At 39.3% G+C, this 18198-nt stretch overlaps 1 protein-coding gene across 1 annotated transcript in view; it reads left to right on the top strand.

Annotated features, from left to right (window-relative positions):
* The window catches only part of SLC24A3 (solute carrier family 24 member 3), a 528734-nt gene that overhangs the window by 428266 nt on the left and 82270 nt on the right, over window positions 1–18198 (top strand). The window contains exon 7 of the mRNA XM_073627968.1: window positions 8583–8657. Within this exon, the coding sequence (XP_073484069.1) occupies window positions 8583–8657 (75 nt within the window). The remainder of the gene's footprint in view (window positions 1–8582; window positions 8658–18198) is intronic.

Genomic DNA, 18198 nt, shown 5'->3' with positions numbered 1-18198 from the left:
ATGGTTGAAAGGTACATTTTTTAGGCAAATTTATTCAAAAGGTGTAGGAGATTGCAAAGCTGATTCTTTTTGGTGTGATTTATCACCTGAGTCTATAGAGGTAAGGACCTGGTATAATCTAAATGTTCAAGACTTGCTTTATCTGAAAATTGCTAGTGAATTCTAGCACACGGAAGGGTTTAAGAGGTCTTCAGCTATTGCAAAGTAAAGTGAATGTAGTCCAACCATAAAACGTGACTGTGATATAATAATACATATCAGTAAAATACACATGGTTCACCAGATTGCCATGACCCCTTATAAATAAGTGAGTTAAAAAATGCTGTTCGCAAATTTGTTTGGTTAATCGGACATCTAGGTTCACCCCTTTCCACCAAGGCTTTTGCATACATTTTAGGTAGGATCCGGCTCAGCCTTCAGCTCCTCTCCTAAACTTACCTATTTGCATTCTGAGTGCACTCCTTATGTTCCTTAGCTCACAACCATCATCAAAACAAAAACATCTCCATAGTGTATTATATAGTATATACAAATGGACTGAAGACAACCTCTACAGAGGCATGAAGATTTCTTGCAGGCCTGCAAAGAAAAGAAACACAAGTATATAGCATCACTCACCCTATATACATACAGTGAGACTACCCTCTCCTCAGAGGCGACCTTCTCACTTTACCAATCCCTATCACTAATCATCACATAGAGATTGCCGATGTATCCAGCCCCCTAAGGGCAACTCTTAACTCGTCATCCTGTAGTATTCCTGGAATGGATAAAACAGAACAACATCCTAGTCTGACTAACAGGAGACATTTCACATTTGACCCAAATGACTAGCAATAAACTCAGTCCCACTTAATTACCAAGGTACCGACTCTTGTCTATCCTAGTCAGACGCACAAGTTAGGATGAAGAGGTGCAGAGTCCATCTGACCGATGCCCGCGGTGTCCCTTCCTCTGCGGCACTGAGGCAACACGACTTCTCCTGAATGCCTGCTGTTATTGCTGGAGCCTGAGCAATAGCTGGTCTGCTTGTGAGTGTTTGTAGAAAATTTTCAAGGGAGCCCTTTTTTACTGGCATTCTCCTTCTCTGAAGAAACAATGAGCCACTACCCCTTTGTTTTCACAGGGTAGCAACTCGCACACTTTACACTGGCCCACTGGCCCAAAGGATCTTCGCAAAGTGTCCTTGCTGAATTAAGTAATAAAATATTTACAAAAATGTGAGGGGTGTATTCACTTTTGTGAGATACTGTACATTTAAAATCCAAGGTGTTTTACTCACAGAGTATTATACTCTTATAACTACAGATATTAAAAAAACCTTTTAAGACATAAGCCCAAAGACATAAGGATTCAAATATTGTGTTTAGATGAAAGGCTTACCAGATTTGCTTGACACGTTAAATAAGTGAGTCTATGTGCGTTCTACAGGTAAGTAATGTCAGCGGGACCTTACAGCTGTCCCCCTCTCCAGAGATTTTCTACACATGCAGGGACCACCACATTTTCCAGCTCTTCTCCACCAATCCTCCAGTTCTGGTCACAGTTCACCTTTTATCCACATCACCTCAGGACCAGTGTTAAAATACAAATACTCCCACAATGTAGCATGTGCTAAGATTCTGAATATTAATTTCATAAGCTATAATACTCACATAGCAAAACAATTAACAGCCCCTTTAAACATAAGGATTCTAACACTTTATATTAAAAAAGGCTCACCAGATTTGCATGACCCCCTTAAGAACAAGTGAGTCTTGAAATGCTCTACCTAGGTATAGGCATCTTATAGGACATCCAGGTACTCCCACCCTCACTACCAGGGCTTTCTTTGTGCAGGAAGGAACCAGCACACCTCCAGATCCTCTCCTCCACTTCTCTAAAACCATCCCTTTGGTTTCACAGCTCTGACCAGTATTATAATGCAGAGACCTCCATAGTGTAGTAAAGTTTAATACCACAAAGCGTTCTATTGAAAAAGATTATACTCACATGAAACAAAAGTAAAAGTTCCCATAAAATTATAATTTCGGTACTTCGGGGTGTGCCTGCATAATGACGTCACTTCCAACTGACCCGTTTCTTCATTCGACTTCCTCAGGAAATCTGACATTACCCAGTCCCTTTGGGATGTGGCAGTGCAAATCTACAATACAATTGAGTATAAATGCATAACTATGCTATTTGGTTGTGCAAATATCCGATCTACAAGGAGAGAAGGGGGGAGTATAATCACAGGCTTTTATTTTAATATGCATGAGGGCAGAAATTGCCCTTTGGACTTTATTGTGGAATGTGATGGGTAAGAGAATGGGGTTTGTTTGCATGGGATAAGTATTAACACATTTTAACTCTAGTTTTCAACCATAAAGCAAACTGACGCCGGGTTTTCTGCCCTGAAAACCAATGTTAGCAACTCAATGATTGCTTTCACTTGACTGGAATTACTTTTATCCTTGATTGTATAGTCAACATTAGGTGGGGGCCTCCAAAGAAAGACGTATTTTTGTTGTAAGCATATCCAGATTTTTCTCAGCCTACAATTTAAAGAATCTGATGTGACTTAAACCCATTTTAGTACATGGTGTTTACAACTAAAACAACTTTTTATTGAGGAATTTTACACTTAAAAAAAAAAAACAGAAGCGGAGTGTGACTTGTTGATAAAGCCTGTGGAAAGAATGCATGCACTGCACGTTCCTTTGTTTGAAGGTCAAATAGGAATGGTTGTTGGCAAGAAAGAGAAATAATAACTGAGCCAATTAGTTCCATTTAGGGTGGCTGTACAGTTCTCTCACCAAGGACCACGGACAGTAACGGAACCTCCTGTCTATGTTCTTATTCACTGCACCACTGGGAAGTGATCATTCTTCCTGCCTTGTGACCCTGGTGATAACCAGGCATTCCCAAACTTTGAAGAGATTTCCTCTTACCTCCTGTTTTGGCTGTGAATGGAAATCTACCCAAACAGGGCACCTATGGCAAAAAAATGATGGGTAATAACCCTCCCTTACTCTATTTAAGATGAATAAAAAGCTTTGCTTAATTCTACATTAATGTAGTTCAATGAGCATATTTGTTGTTCAAATTAGTCAAATACCTTATTTAGAAATAAAATGTGTTAAAAAAAAAGAAGGCCTCTATAGTTAATCTAAAAACCTTCAGAAGCATGCATAGATTTGTAAATTTCATATAATACAGGCATACCCCACTTTTAAGTACACAATGGGGTTTATTTACTAAAGTTATAAAGTGCAAAATCAGGCTCACTTATACAGTTGAGCTCATAAGTTTACATACCCTGGCAGAATTTATGATTTCTTGGCCATTTTTCAGAGAATATGAATGATAACACAAAAATATTTCTTTCACTCATGGTTAGTGTTTGGCTGAAGCCATTTATTATCAATCAACTGTGTTTACTCTTTTTAGATCATAATGGCAAAAGAAACTACCCAAATGACCCTGATCAAAAGTTTACATACTCTGGTGATTTGGGCCTGATAACATGCACACAAGTTGACACAAAGGGGTTTGAATGGCTATTAAAGGTAACCATCTTCACTTGTGATCTGTTTGCTTGTAATTAGTGTGTGTGTATAAAAGGTCAATAAGTTTCTGGACTCCTGACAGACCCTTGCATCTTTCATCCAGTGCTGCACTGACGTTTCTGGATTCTGAGTCATGGGGAAAGCAAAAGAATTGTCAAAGAATCTGCGGGAAAAGGTAGTTGAACTGTATAAAACAGGAAAGGGATATAAAAAGATATCCAAGGAAATGAGAATGTCAATCAGCAGTTTTTAAACTCTAATCAAGAACTGGAAAATGAGGGGTTCTGTTAAAACCAAACCACGGTCAGGTAGACCAACTAAAATTTCAGCCACAACTGCTAGGAAAATTGTTCAGGATGCAATAAAAACCCCACAAATAACTTCAGGGGAAATACAAATGGCTGTTTTCAAGCTCTACAAAAAGGAGCTACTTGAAGAAAGATGGGCTGAATGGTCGAGTTGCCTGAAGAAAGCCATTACTACGCAAATGCCACAAAGTATCCCGCTTACAATACGCCAAGCAGCACAGAGATGAGCCTCAAACCTTCTGGCACAAAGTCATTTGGAGTGATGAGACCAAAATTGAGCTTTTTGGCCACAACCATAAACGCTACATTTGTAGAGGAGTCAACAAGGCCTATGATGAAAGGTACGGAGGTGGATCGCTGATGTTTTGGGGATGTGTGAGCTACAAAGGCACAGGAAATTTGGTCAAAATTGTTGGCAAGATGACTGCAGTATGTTATCAAAAAATACTGGAGGAACATTTGCATTCATCAGCCAGGAAGATGCGCATGGGACGTACTTGGACATTCCAACATGACAATGATCCAAAACACAAGGCCGAGTTGACCTGTCATTGGCTACAGCAGAATAAAGTGAAGGTTCTGGAGTGGCTATCTCAGTCTCCTGACCTCAATATCATTGAGCCACTTTGGGGAGATCTCAAACGTGCAGTTCATGCAAGACAGCCCAAGAATTTACAGGAACTGGAGGCTTTTTTCCAAGAGGAATGGGCAGCTTTACCATCTGAGAAGATAAAGAGCCTCATCCACAAATACCACAAAAGACTTCAAGATGTCATTGATGTTAAAGGGGGCAATACACGGTATTAAGAACTGGGGTATGTAAACATTTGATCAGGGTCATTTGGGTAGTTTCTGTTGCCATTGTGATTTAAAAAGAGTAAACACAGTTGATTGATAAATGGTTTCAGCCAAACACTAACCATGAGTGGAAGAAAAGTTTTTGTGTTATCATTCATATTCTCTAAAAAATGGCCAAGAAATCATAAATTCTGCCAGGGTGTGTAAACTTTTGAGCACAACTGTATATATATAAATATACAGTATAATGTATATGCATACTGTATACTGTAAATATATATGTATATATTAAATGAATATGTACATTTATACATATTGAGAGAGGGAATTACTAAGACTGGAGCAGCTATGTATGGCAATCTGCTTCTAGCTTTCTTTTTCAAAGTTTAACGGAGCAAGCGGAAGCAAGAAAAAACTTTGTGGGGTCTCCTTCCCTTGTGTCCTAAGCACATGCTTATTTTGCTTAATGAATAATGCAGCCCTGCCCTACATGTTATGATTTGATTTTTAAAGTATTTCTAACTCATTAATTAAGAAATATACAGGGTGTAGTAGCAGCATCTTTATATAAACAGTGCTAATTACATTCTGAAAAAAGGTTTTTAAATACCTTAATTCAACAAATTTTTTCAGCAGTCATGTGACTGCCACAACTCTTTCTGTGCTTGCCAGAGCTGTGGGTCGGATTGAATTTGGAAGTCTCTGGTCACTGAGGGAGACATCGCTATCAGCTTAAGGGCTGTGCGTCATTGTTAGGAAAGCACTGCAGGTTGGGCCTGAATGTTTGGCTGCCTGTGGTCTCACTGACTGATTACAGGACCTTGCAGGCACTGTGCGCATCACACCCTGTCCTGCATTTTCAATGTGGGAGCATGCACAAGAATGTGACAACAGAACCACAGCATTGGGAGGCATGATCAGCTTTGTCACTCACTCGCAGGAAGAAATAGAAGCTGGCATCTTCGTTAAGTATTTATTAACATTTCTCGGGCAATGAAAATAAAAAAAGCCTTTGCAATAGTATATTTTAAGTATGACCAAAGGCTTTTTTTTTTTACATTTAGACAGAGTGGTGAGGGTTTAGAACCACTGTCAAGTGTTTATTGCTGTCACTGTCCCTGTTAGGGACACTCTCATTTCTAATTGTCCTAATTATCAACGTGGGGTAAATTTTGACATTTTGAGTTCCCACCAGAAAAGTAAAAGAAGAGAAATCTTCCCATAGGAACACTTGTTCTGTTTTAAATGTTAAAGGGGGCATTTCCCTCACATTGGAAAGATATACTCTCACTTCCTGTTGAATAGTGATGAGCTGAATTTGGATTCAGGGTGGTTAAGGAAACTTCGGGTGCTGAATCCAAATCTCATGGGAATGGTAATGGCCATTTTCTAGACTAATAGGTAAGTAACTGTCAAACAGATAGCACAGGGACTAGGCATAAAAATTCAATTTTGCAGACATCAGTGGTTTTAATAATGTTTATAAGGCATCATTAAACATGCAAAACTCCTTTAAATAACATTCTTTAGGGGTGACCCTAACCTGCCTGTGAAGTGACGCATCTGTACAATGTATACAACCTACCAACCAGTAAAAATAAGCTGTTTAGTTGCAGTTTTACTGCCCCTGACCGCTCAGCAACAAGTTAGCATAGCCATCAGGCATGTTAATATACACTGCCACAGTCGTGATGTTATGCAGGAAAATGTATGCAATAGATTGCATTCATCAGGCAGTAGGCAACTATGGGAGGATTAATTATTAGGGGTGCATAACCATATAGAATGGTTTAGTAGTTAGTAAAACAGTGAGTAGCTATAGTGTTCATGGGAGCTTTGCACTGAACATTTCCAGCAATGGAAAAGAACAAATAATTGTCATTTGTGTAATGAAACAACAAAAAAAACTATTTGACCATACCCTTTGTATACATACTACTATAATCTATTACTTTTTTATCCCTTACAACATATTTCTAATGGTTATGTGACAAGAGCTATAAGATCAGATTTAATGACTCCCAGATGACCAACTAGTTCTTTCCCCTCCTTAAGAAGTAACATCTTAAGGTTTGTTGTAGTTACTAAGACAGCAGTTTGCTGCTTATCAGCTATAAATAACTGTTTTATCATTGGAGTATGGGTCTCCACAAGGAGTTTCGATTTAGCAGTCTATGGAGGAATCAGTGGAACAATAAAGTTGTGACCCTCACCTGGGGTTCCCACTTCAGAGACAGAAGCATGAACATTATTATGCTTATTTGAAATATATGGAATTGTAACAAGGTATTGTGATGCTTCCTGCATTGATCATTCATTGCACTTCAGCCAATAGCTACAATTCTGATAAAATCTGTTACTGCAAGGTACTAAAATATAAAGTTTTGCCTGAATCTACCCCTATACTACACAATTTTTCTTGGTAATATGACCACGAACCTCATATGTATAGTATCCCTGTCCAATTGCTTCTTAAGACTATTGTGAATTTCTCCAGTGGGTACATAAAGCCTACCAATGAGTACAACCAAACATTACAGAAGGAGGCACTTGAATGTTTTAAAGTGACTCTTGTATTCCTAATAATACCTATGCTTAGGAGCTGTTATAAGCTCCTCCTATATGTCAAAGCTCTTTAGCAATCCCAAAATAGCAGCTGTGAAAACTCTGTCTTAACATCAACTTTAGCTTCAGAAGTCTGCTGTCCACAGCTGCAGTTAAATCTACCTTAATGCAATAACATCATCCTTCCTTTCCTGATTGGTTAGAATAACGTTCCTTTACTATTAGCTAGAAACACCATATATTAACAACTGCTGCAGACAGGCATTATAGTCAGCCTAAAAAGGCAGCAAGAATACATTTGAATACATGCAACTTCATGACAGGCTACTTTAATTATCAATTGTCCTTCAACATGGATTCAGTTATTTGTACTCTTGCACATCAAAGACAGTAGTTTGTTTTTAAAAATGTGTTTTTATGCGCATTTATACATATTAATTATATTCCACTAACATGTGTATAAGTTTGTACATAGATTTCAGGGAGTAGGATTAAAACCCAACTCTGGGCACACCAGGCCCACATAAATTTTTCCAGCTCCCTCACTGGAGCAGATTTTTCCACATGTCTTGCCTGGTAACAGTCCCCTTTACTCCCTTCTTTCTTTAGTGGTTGGTGGATCCTAAATGCTCTCATTACATGGCACTTCTCTCTGCAGCATTCTCCTGTGAGGCTAGGGCATTAGATAGAGCCTTGACGTCATTGGCTCACAGGAATTGGGTCAAATAATGCTGGGCACCTTTCACACTGGAAGGCGAGCAGCACATGATCTCTCAGTAGGCCACCTCAATGCAACCTCATTCAAAAAGATGCTATTTTTATGATCATGCCAGTTGACAAAGAAGGGTGTTATTCATTCAGCAAACTGAGAAACATTCGACATCTTAGGTTTCTTCAAATCGCATGGGGACTTGACCTAAAAATTTCCTTTAGGTCCAGAGGCAATCTAGGGGACTTGTGATGAACAAAATTACTAATCAAATAGCTTTATAAATGGGTTACTCAGCAGGCCAGATTCTTTTGCGAATATAGGTATGTATACTTTCCACCTATGGCTTTCTCCCACAACAACTACCACTGAGTTTGTTTTACTGCTGCAGAATTTATGACTGATGAACTAAAATTAAATTTAGGAAGGAAAAGAGGTGGTTTTGCCAAAGTAACAATGCAGATCTTACTTGTAGAGTGTGTTTTACACATATTCAAGCTGAACTGTTTTTGCTTATGTAGGGCAATACAAATGTCTGCTTCTCTCCAGTTTTTAACAATGAGGTCTCATTGTTGAATTTTTTGCAATGTGCATCTCTAGTGACCTTCCAGTTCAACTGCTCTAACACTTCTAATGTCTGTATGTTGGCAGGTTGTCGTCTTGTCCTCATGGAGCTTGTTACGAGATGCCTCATATTACACGCTATCTGTTATCGCACTCATTGTGGTAAGTGTATGTACCATTATTTCCAATGGATGGTAATTAATTGATCATGTTATAAAACATTGTTTTTAACATATGTTATTATAGATGTTTATTGATTTTATATACTTTGTAGAATAAGCAGGAAATAGTGGTAAATGTTAGTAGCACCCTCTCCTTATTTGAGATACTATAGGGAAAACCTATATATCTGTTATTACTAGCAAGCCTTAGCCGTGGGATATGTTCTTGCTTAAGGTGGTAGGAAAATGAGTACTTTCTCTGAACAACTGGTACACGGGCAGCCATTTTACATTGTTATACAATTCAGGAGTCATTATGTTGGATAGTCTGAAAACCAGGTACTCCCCAAAAGGATTCTGGTTTCTAAGTTAGGATCCTGATCAAAAGGTTGAGCACTCTTGTTTTACAACATTTTGTAGGTTTATGTAATATAAAATTCTATGGTAAATTTTGAAATAACGTAAGTCCTACAATAGCAATTTCCATGTTTTTCTTTTGACAGATTTCTTTAAACAGGTAACTTTGAAACAGGGAACTGATAACATCAGTGAAAATAGTCTGACACTGAAAAGTCAGCTGAATTGACCCTAAAGCCCAAACTAATTATCATAGTTTTTCTTCTCCTTATAGTCCTGTAAGAATTTAAACAGTTTTTTCTTAGAGATACCCTAAAGCAGATGTAAACTCAACAGATGACATTTCAAGTATATGCAAATGACTGGTACAATATGAAAATTGGTTTCTATTTTTTTTTAATTAAGTGTTTGAAAGTATCTTTTCTTAGAGAGTTTGTTCACAGTCATGTGACCTCTTATAGCCGCACTGGTAACACCTTGTCACTGGCAACAAGTGAATTTTAAGAAAGGAGGGGGCCAACTATAGAGAAATAGAGATACTGGGAAGGCTGACTGCATTACTGTATGCTAATCAAACCTTTATCATATCCCCCAACTTTTTGATATGGGAAGGAGGCACACATTATAGCGCAAAGTATGTAGGAAAAGAACATACCCCTCTCCATTTGCATGCACAATAAAGAATGAATTCACAACAAAAATGTTAAAGGTTAAAAATGGTTAATCTCACAAATATATTTTTCACCACTAGTTTTCCTTTGTACTAGCATTTTAAAATAGCAACTGCAGCAGGTTAGAGGTTGGGTTGGATTGATTGTTAAATAATAATTTTTTTTATAGGGTAGTATGTACATCATACCAAAAAGAGAGACAGTGAGAAAAAAATAGGGAAAGACTGGAATTGGGTTCCAAATAAATAGTCCCTCCAAATTAAGGACAAGACAGGACAGGTTTAGACAATACAGTCGTGCTCAAAAGTTTGCATACCCTGGCAGAAATTGTGACATTTTGGCATTAATATTGAAAATATGACTGATGATACAAAAAAAATGGTCTTTTATTTAAGGATAGCAATCACATGCCAGTTATTATCACATTGTTTTGGGTCCTTTTTAAATGATAATGATAACTGAAATCAAAAAATGGCCCTGATAAACGTTTACATACCCTGGAATGTTTGGCCTTGGTACAGACACAGAATGTGGCACACACAGGTTAAAGTGACAATTTAAGGTCATTTCCCACATTTGTGGCTTTTTAAATCACAATTAGTGTCTGTGTATAAATAGTCAATGAGTTTGTTAGCTTTCACATGGATGCACTAAGCAGGCTAGACACTGAGCCATGAGGAGGTAGAAAAGAACAGTCAAAAGACCTGCGTAACAAGGTAATGAAACTTTAAAAAGATGGAAAAGGATATAAAAAGATATCCAAAACCTTGAATATGCCAGTCAGTACTGTTTAATCACTTATTAAGAAGTGGAAAATGAGGGGCTCTTTTGATACCAAGCCAAGGTCAGGGAAACCAAGAAAAATTGCAGCCACAACTGGCCTAAGAATTGCTCAGGATACAAAGAAAAACCCACAGGTAACCTCAGGAGAAATACAGGCTGCTCTCCAAAAAGACAGTGGGGTTGTTTTTAAGGAGCACAATTCAACCATACTTGAACAAATAAAAGCTGCATGGTTAAGCTGCCAGAAGGAAGCCTTTACTGCGCCAGTGCCACAAAAAAGCCAATGAGGCATGTCAAGGTGTTGTGGCATATTGTAACCAGGCTTTTTTGTGGAACTCGTACAGTAAAGGCTTCTTTCTGGCAACTTGGCCATGCAGCTCTTTTTTGATCAAGTATCATCGTATTGTGCTCCTTAAAAACACCCACACCATCTTTTTCCAGAGCAGCCTGTATTTCTCCTTAGGTTACCTGTGGGTTTTTCGTTGTATCCCAAACAGTTCCTGTGGCAGTTGTGGCTGAAATCTTTCTTGATCTACCTGACCTTGGCTTGGTATCAAGAGATCCCCAAATTTTTCACTTCTTATTAAGTGATTGAACAGTACTGACTGGCATATTCAAGGCTTTGGATATCTTTTTATATCCTTTTCCATCTTTGTAAAGTTTCATTACCTTGTTACGCAGGTCTTTTGACTGTTCTTTTCTACCTCCTCATGGCTCAGTGTCTAGCCTGCTTAGTGCATCCATGTGAGAGCTAACAAACTCATTCACTATTTATACACAGACACTAATTGTGATGTAAAAAGCCACAAATGTGGAAAATTAACCTTTAATTGCCATTTTAACCTGTGTGTGCCACCTTCTGTGTCTGCACCAAGGCCAAACATTCCAGGGTATGTAAACTTTTTATCAGGGCCATTTGGGTGATTTCTGTTATCATTATGATTTTATAAGGATCCAAAAAACTATGTGATATTAAATGGCTTTGTGTGATTGGTATCCTTTAATAAAAGACATTTTTTCGGCATGATCAGTCATACTTTCAATATTAATGCCAAAATTTCACAATTTCTGCCAGGGTATGCAAACGTTTGAGCACAACTGTATATACAAAAACTGCTTTGCAATGTGTTTTGGGCAATGTCCATATATGTATACATAAATATTATATCTAAAAATATGGGCTGGATAGGTCCCACATTCGTGTTTTCATAATAGCATTCCAAATCAATAGTCGGAAAGTCGCATGGTTTTTAGGCCTGAATTAGCTTGAGCTATTGACCACAAAAACCTTTTAAAGCTATAAGCATATAATTTTAACCATTATGTGTGGATGGGTACCTTTAAACAAGAACTATTGATTTGGTATATATATATATATATATATATATATATAAATGAAAAGATGTTGGTTTGGGCACACAAACAGAGCACCTGCTTGGCTTCTTTGTATAGCTGAAAGCAATTACCAACTGTTCTTAATTTACCAAGGCATCTTAATTGTAATGCCCTTGTGCACTTCATGTACAAATCAGATCTTTTACAATGAATACACATGAACCCTGTTGATATTAGTATAACAATGGCAAAAGTGATAAGAACGTTAACAAGTTTACAAATGAAATTGGATATCGGGGTGCGGGGGGTTTAGTTCTTCAATATCCTCTTATTTACCTTCAATAAAGTTTCTTAACTACTCATAGGTCATTGTATAGATAGTAACAGTTTAAACGAAAAGTATGTTGTATTTGTATCCGTATTTGTTGATGTATACGTTTGAATTATTTTAGCAATGTTTGCATTTTTTTTAATGATTTTTTTTAAACGATAGTTTGTCCATAGTTGTGTTATTTAAATGTAGAGATTTTTAGATCAGCCACTAGTGCACAAATAGCCACAATGCAACACATGTGTCAAAAACACAAGTCAACATGTGTTAACGCACACCACTGTATGTGATTTTGGTGAGAATAAAGCATAAAACATTTCAACAATGTTTGCTTTTATTTTTAGCTCGTTCGGATGGCTGGGATTTAAAAACTCAACATTAAAGGATAAGTTCACCTTTTTAAAAATAAATAAATAAATGTACATGTTTTTGCAGGTACAAAAATGTGCATTTATAATTTTTTTCTCGGGCACCAGTGATCAGCCTTCCATGTATGGGGAAGCTGGTTGCACATGAGACGATCTGTTGAACAAGTCATGTACAACCAGGCTGTTGGAAATTTTTCTCTTGAGCAGTGCCGCTGGCTATACAGTAGCCCCTTGTGCTAATCAGTTTATTCTGATGGCAGGAAAGTTTGTCCACTGTCAGAATAAAATAGCTCGGCAGAAGCGATTCCCCCATCCACCTGGAATGTGTGGATAAGGGAATCAAGTCATTTTCAACCAGCGAGTTAAACAAAAAAATTATTCATATATGGCCAGCCTTACTGAAGAGTAGGAAGAGTAATGAACTATGAGAGCACCCGTCATCAGCACTCTTGCAGTTCATTGAGAACTACAGGCTGTCTGCCTCAGTGGAAGATGGAACTTGTAGTTAGTTCATTCACAGATAGCCCCTAAACCTTTAATTGACACTGATCACAAATGCAAAAGGCGCAATGAAAATGCCACATTTGTACTGTGTTTACTGACATTGCCTGACCCTTTCAGTTTGACGAGGGTTCAGTGAACTTCAAAAAAGTTTAGATGCCAAAACTGAAAATCATTGAAATTAATGGAAGCTAAATCTGTCAAATTAATAATGCCCATGTTTTGGGCTAATAGGCAAGGTTGTTTCAAAATATAGCATGGGGATGGACACTGCCCTCTATAACAAGTACTAATGCAAAAAAGATAAAATTATAAAAAATTCCATTCAGCCAGGAACAGTGATTTATTAAATGCATTAAAACATAAAAAATACTCAATTCCTTTAAATAACATGCCTGGGGGTGTCCATGTTGATGAGAACAAGGGCTTCTTCCCCACAAACCTGGCTGGTGGTCGAAAAAAAAAGCAAAAACAATGGTGCATGGATAATGGTGGCATCATTGCAAAAATATGGGCAGCAGCTATATTTTGGCAGTGATAAAGTCACTGCAATCCCCACCCTTTTTATTTATGTGTTGGGGATTCCCAGTGACATTAGCAATTCCTAGGGGCATGGCGGGTTCCTTAAGGACCAGTGACTGCTGGAAACTGTCATAAATAGAAGCCGTAGAAATACGGCTTCTATACATGATGCTTAGCTCCTACTGAACATAGGGCTGGACAAGAAAAAGTTCAGGCTTTCATCCTAATGCCCAAACAGCCAAAGTTTGAACCAAACCGCTGGCTCATCCCCACTGCTTACAAGTGCGTCATCACGTGAAAAGTGACAAGCAGGTGCAGAGCTTTGACCAATTGTGCTATCCCACTGATGTATCCCAACTTCCGGAGAATGAATGTGGTATTTGGGCCCCATGGACATCCACAGGGTCCCTGGTTCCTGCCTAGATTGCTTTGTGGATAATTTGGCTCTGGCTGACAGACTGTTATACTGCAACTAATATTGCTGGCGAATCCACTCTAGTGAATGCCCTGGATTCACTGACATCTTTACAAATTGGCCTCTTTGTGTCTACAGTGGGGCATACAGCTCTGCCATCTTGATAAACTTCAGTGCCATCTGCATGCTAAAGAAATAAATTAACATTTGCTTACATCCGAAGCAGCTGCCAAGTGAAAATAAAAGGCACTTTTCTCCGGCTACGTGCTCAGCAATCTGCATGTTACTGATGTCTAGCATCAGAGATGCAGAGACGGTCACCGAAGTAAGTTCATCTAAATGATGCAAGATGACTGTGCCCTGTCCAGTGTCATCGTTATGGCAGAATGTTTTCTGTCACATTGCCACCTTAACCTGCTTAGCTGATTGAAATTTAAGTGCAGTTTGCATTATCATAATTAACATAATCTCAGGCTCATTATATAGTCAATCCAACAGCTGCTTGAAAGAGAGATTTTTTTTTTTCACTTCAGTCCGTCGGCTAGATAAGGAAATTGTTGACTGCAAAATATTCTTATCGAGCAGTTGCAGCTGAAATGATTTGGCAAGCCACCAATAAGTTTATATGAACGGGATTTGGAAGAGATTCTCTATGAATGATACATAATGGCTTTGCATTACATATGGGAAATGATGTGGAGATAATTGATTGTAAACAATACAGATACATAATTGAGTCAAATCCTTTTGTTACAGTTGGGAGATGGACACAGGCTTTTAGCTCGTTTTCCAATTCTCCCTGTAATAATGGATGATATGGCTTATTTCGAACTTCTCAGTATGACTCCTCCAGTGATTTGCCACATTTGTTACCAATTTGAACTATGTCCTCTGTATGTCTTCTTTTATTGGACATGTTTTAGTAGGCTCTTTAACCCTGCGTAAGCCCATGAGACCAATTTAATTGTACCTTTCCTTAGAACAATGATCTTCGACTAGTGGCTTGGGAGTCAACTGTGGCTTTCAGCCCTCTTGGATATTGCTCTTGGATGGTCACTTTGGAGGTGCCTACAATTTTTCCTTAATTCAATGCAAAGAGACAAGGGCAGAGGAAAGTGGCACTGACAAACAATCTTGGGGAAAAGGACAGGGGGGTGTGGTACAATAGTGATAGGGACAGGTTATCCTTATGGTTTTTATGGCTGGATTTTGCATCCGTCATCTCATGTTTCTGGGCTGCTTAAAGCGGAGTTCCACCCATTTAAATGTCAGCAGGTACAAAAAGTGTAGCTGCTGACTTTTAATAAACAGACACTCACCTGTTCCAAGGTCCAGCGATGCGGCTGCCCAAAGCCTTGCTTATCTCCCCCTCCTCTCTGCCGCGCCGGCATTGCAAGTGTGGGCACCCGGCTATGGCTTCACAGCGGGGCGTGAACCGTGCTGCGCGTTATGAATGGCCGGGCAATCTTCTGGACCTGTGATGTGTCCCAGAAGACTGTAGGGGGGGAGAGGTGAACTTCCTTCCAGCGCCGCAGAGCCAGGAGAAGAAGTGGGAGTTGGGTACCTGTGAAAACTAGGGACCCGCTCCCCCCCAAAAAATGTGGCATGTCAGGGGGCCACGAGTACTTAAAGCGGAAGTTCCATTTTTGGGTGGAACTCCGCTCCTTAGCACCATGTGTGATTCAAGTAAAATATTACAAATTAATTCTAAATTATTTATCATTATAAATAATGAAAACATTATGCACTGGGCCCTTGAAACTTAAAGTAGAACTATAACCTTCCATTAAAAATATGTGCTGCAGCACTTAATTATGAATGAATCTGCATTTACAGTTTTCTCACAGAACTCTGCAAAGTCCCACAAATACCAGTTGAGCTTGTCAGTAATGTACACCTTACTATGCATGGCAACAATGCTGCAATGCTCCTGAATTCAGAGAAGAGTAGCCACTTTCATGTAGACTGTGTTTGCTTGCACCACAGTGAGAGGGTAAAATATTGCAGTGGGAGTGGCTACCAGCATTTGCACTGCTGATTCACAAGCCTGTAACTTGTCAATCAGCAGCTGGTTACACCGAGTCCTGCCCACTGCTTTCTGTACAGACAGCATTGTCCCAGTGGCTGAAGCCCTCCCACTGTTAGCTGCAGTGTCTGGAGGGGGTGTGTAGGTCACAAATGAAGTCCTGTACATCACATTATAACTGGATTTGGTACTTTTTTAAATTGTCATACAAAAGCCTTGAGCTGAACTTTAAAGTGTTACTAACCTCACAACAGTAAAATCAGTCTATTAATATTATTATTATACAGGATTTGCAGAACGCTTTGCAACATGAAGACAGACAATACAGTTATTATACAATTCAATACAGGAGGAATCAGAGGGCCCTGTTATACATGCAGTAAAGCATGCTTGTTATACACACTGTGGAACCTAAGGGGTTAATCCTCTGCATTGTGTAAAAAGGCTGTTTGATCCTGTCTTCTCTGATCCTCCCCTTCTTCCACAGTCTCCAGTCCCTCTGCTGATAGAACAGAGCCCTATGAGGCACCCTGCACATGCTCATTTTGGTATGTATTGCTAGAGAGTTTTTTTTTTTGAGTGAGTGCATGTGATCAGCACTGCCCAGACAGTCATACAGGCTCATAGGACAGTCAAAGGAGAAAGAAAACTCCTCCTGCAAGCTTTAACCAGTTCTCAGACAGACACAGATAGAAGTCACAAGACTGCTGTATACTGCTGATGAGAAAAGGTATTTAGCAGTTTATATTAACTAAAATACTTTCATTTCTATGTTCTATGTACTGTGGGAGACCAGATATAGTGCACGCAGGGTCCTATATTTAGTAACACTTTAAAGTGATTGTAAAGTCTTGTTTTTTTCCTATAAAAAATAACAAACATGTTATACTTACCTGCTCTGTTGCAGTGGATTTGCACAGAGCAGCCCTGATCCTCCTCTTCTCGGGTCCCTTTTCTGTGCTCCTGGCCCCTCCATCCTGCCGAGTGCCCCCACAGCAAGCAGCTTGCTATGGGGGCACCCGAGCTGAGTCACAGCTCCGTGTGTCCATTCAGATACGGAGTCTTGGCCCGGCCCTGCCTCTATCTCTCCTGATTGGCTAACTGACTTGATTGACAGCAGCGAGAGTCCATGGTGCCACTGGAGAGTCTGAGATGGCTGAGACACTCGTGGACATCGCTGGACAGAGAGGGGGCTCAGGTAAGAATTGGGGGGACTAAGGGGAGCTGCTGCACACAGAAGGCTTTTAATCTTAGTGCATAGAATGCATTAAGATAAAAAACCTTCTGACTTTACAACCACTTTAACCAATACACAAGGTATTGGCCATGGTGAATTCTAAAATGCCAAGCAACGTTTTTCTAAGGCAAGTGATAATTCAGAATTGTAATGCTAATGGGTTCACTGGTACTGTATACAAATGGGCTTTGTAATGCACACATGGTGTTCCATCAGTGTTACACCCACAAAGGGTGCACTCACACTGGCAGTTTTAACCAGCCAGGGCATGGTTCACCCCTTTGGGCCAGTTCATTTGTGTAATGTTAGTGCTCCGAACTGTGCTCGGGATCACTTGGAGGAGGTGGTCCCAAGCACTGTTCACCTGTGGTCTGGTACAGTTTGCTTCAGTGTGAGTGCAAATTGTGTCTGAGCACAAAATTCTCAATAGATCACTGAGCACATAAGCAGGGATCACTTGTGGTATGGTTGGCAGAGGGAATGATGCCCCTCTGCCAACCAGACCACATGGGGGGATGATGCAGACCACAGAGGGGATGATGCACACTCTGCCAAGTATTCCTTGGCAGAGTGTGCCCAGGAATACTTCTTTATAGTTCAGTGTGAGTTCAGTCCAGCAGGAGTGTAAGTAAGGGGGGGAGGGGGGCAATCGAAGTAGGGCATGGTTCAGTTTGACTGTGCATTAAGACTACATGTCTCATACAAATTTGGTTACAATTTTTATTTTATTTTTACAGGCTCTCAGTTCTGGAAATGTAGGATATTCTTTATCTCATACCCAGTCCCAGATTATCATTACATTGGATACTGTATATTTTTACACGTACAGAAATATACATGTATATGAGGTTTTAGGCATCTAAAAAGCATCTGGTAAACCTATATTGTAAGCCAGAGGTGCCATCTTTACCTTTGTGTGGGTGACATTAAAATAGAATTATAAGAACAGCTGTGTGAATTCAACCTTGACCATTCTATCCCTTCTGTTTTGTTAGT

The sequence above is a fragment of the Aquarana catesbeiana genome, linkage group LG04, assembly GCF_042186555.1.
Source record: "Aquarana catesbeiana isolate 2022-GZ linkage group LG04, ASM4218655v1, whole genome shotgun sequence".
Taxonomy (NCBI): Eukaryota; Metazoa; Chordata; class Amphibia; order Anura; family Ranidae; genus Aquarana; species Aquarana catesbeiana.
Note: the sequence above shows the minus strand (reverse complement) of the source record. Positions and strands in the feature narration are given on the sequence as shown.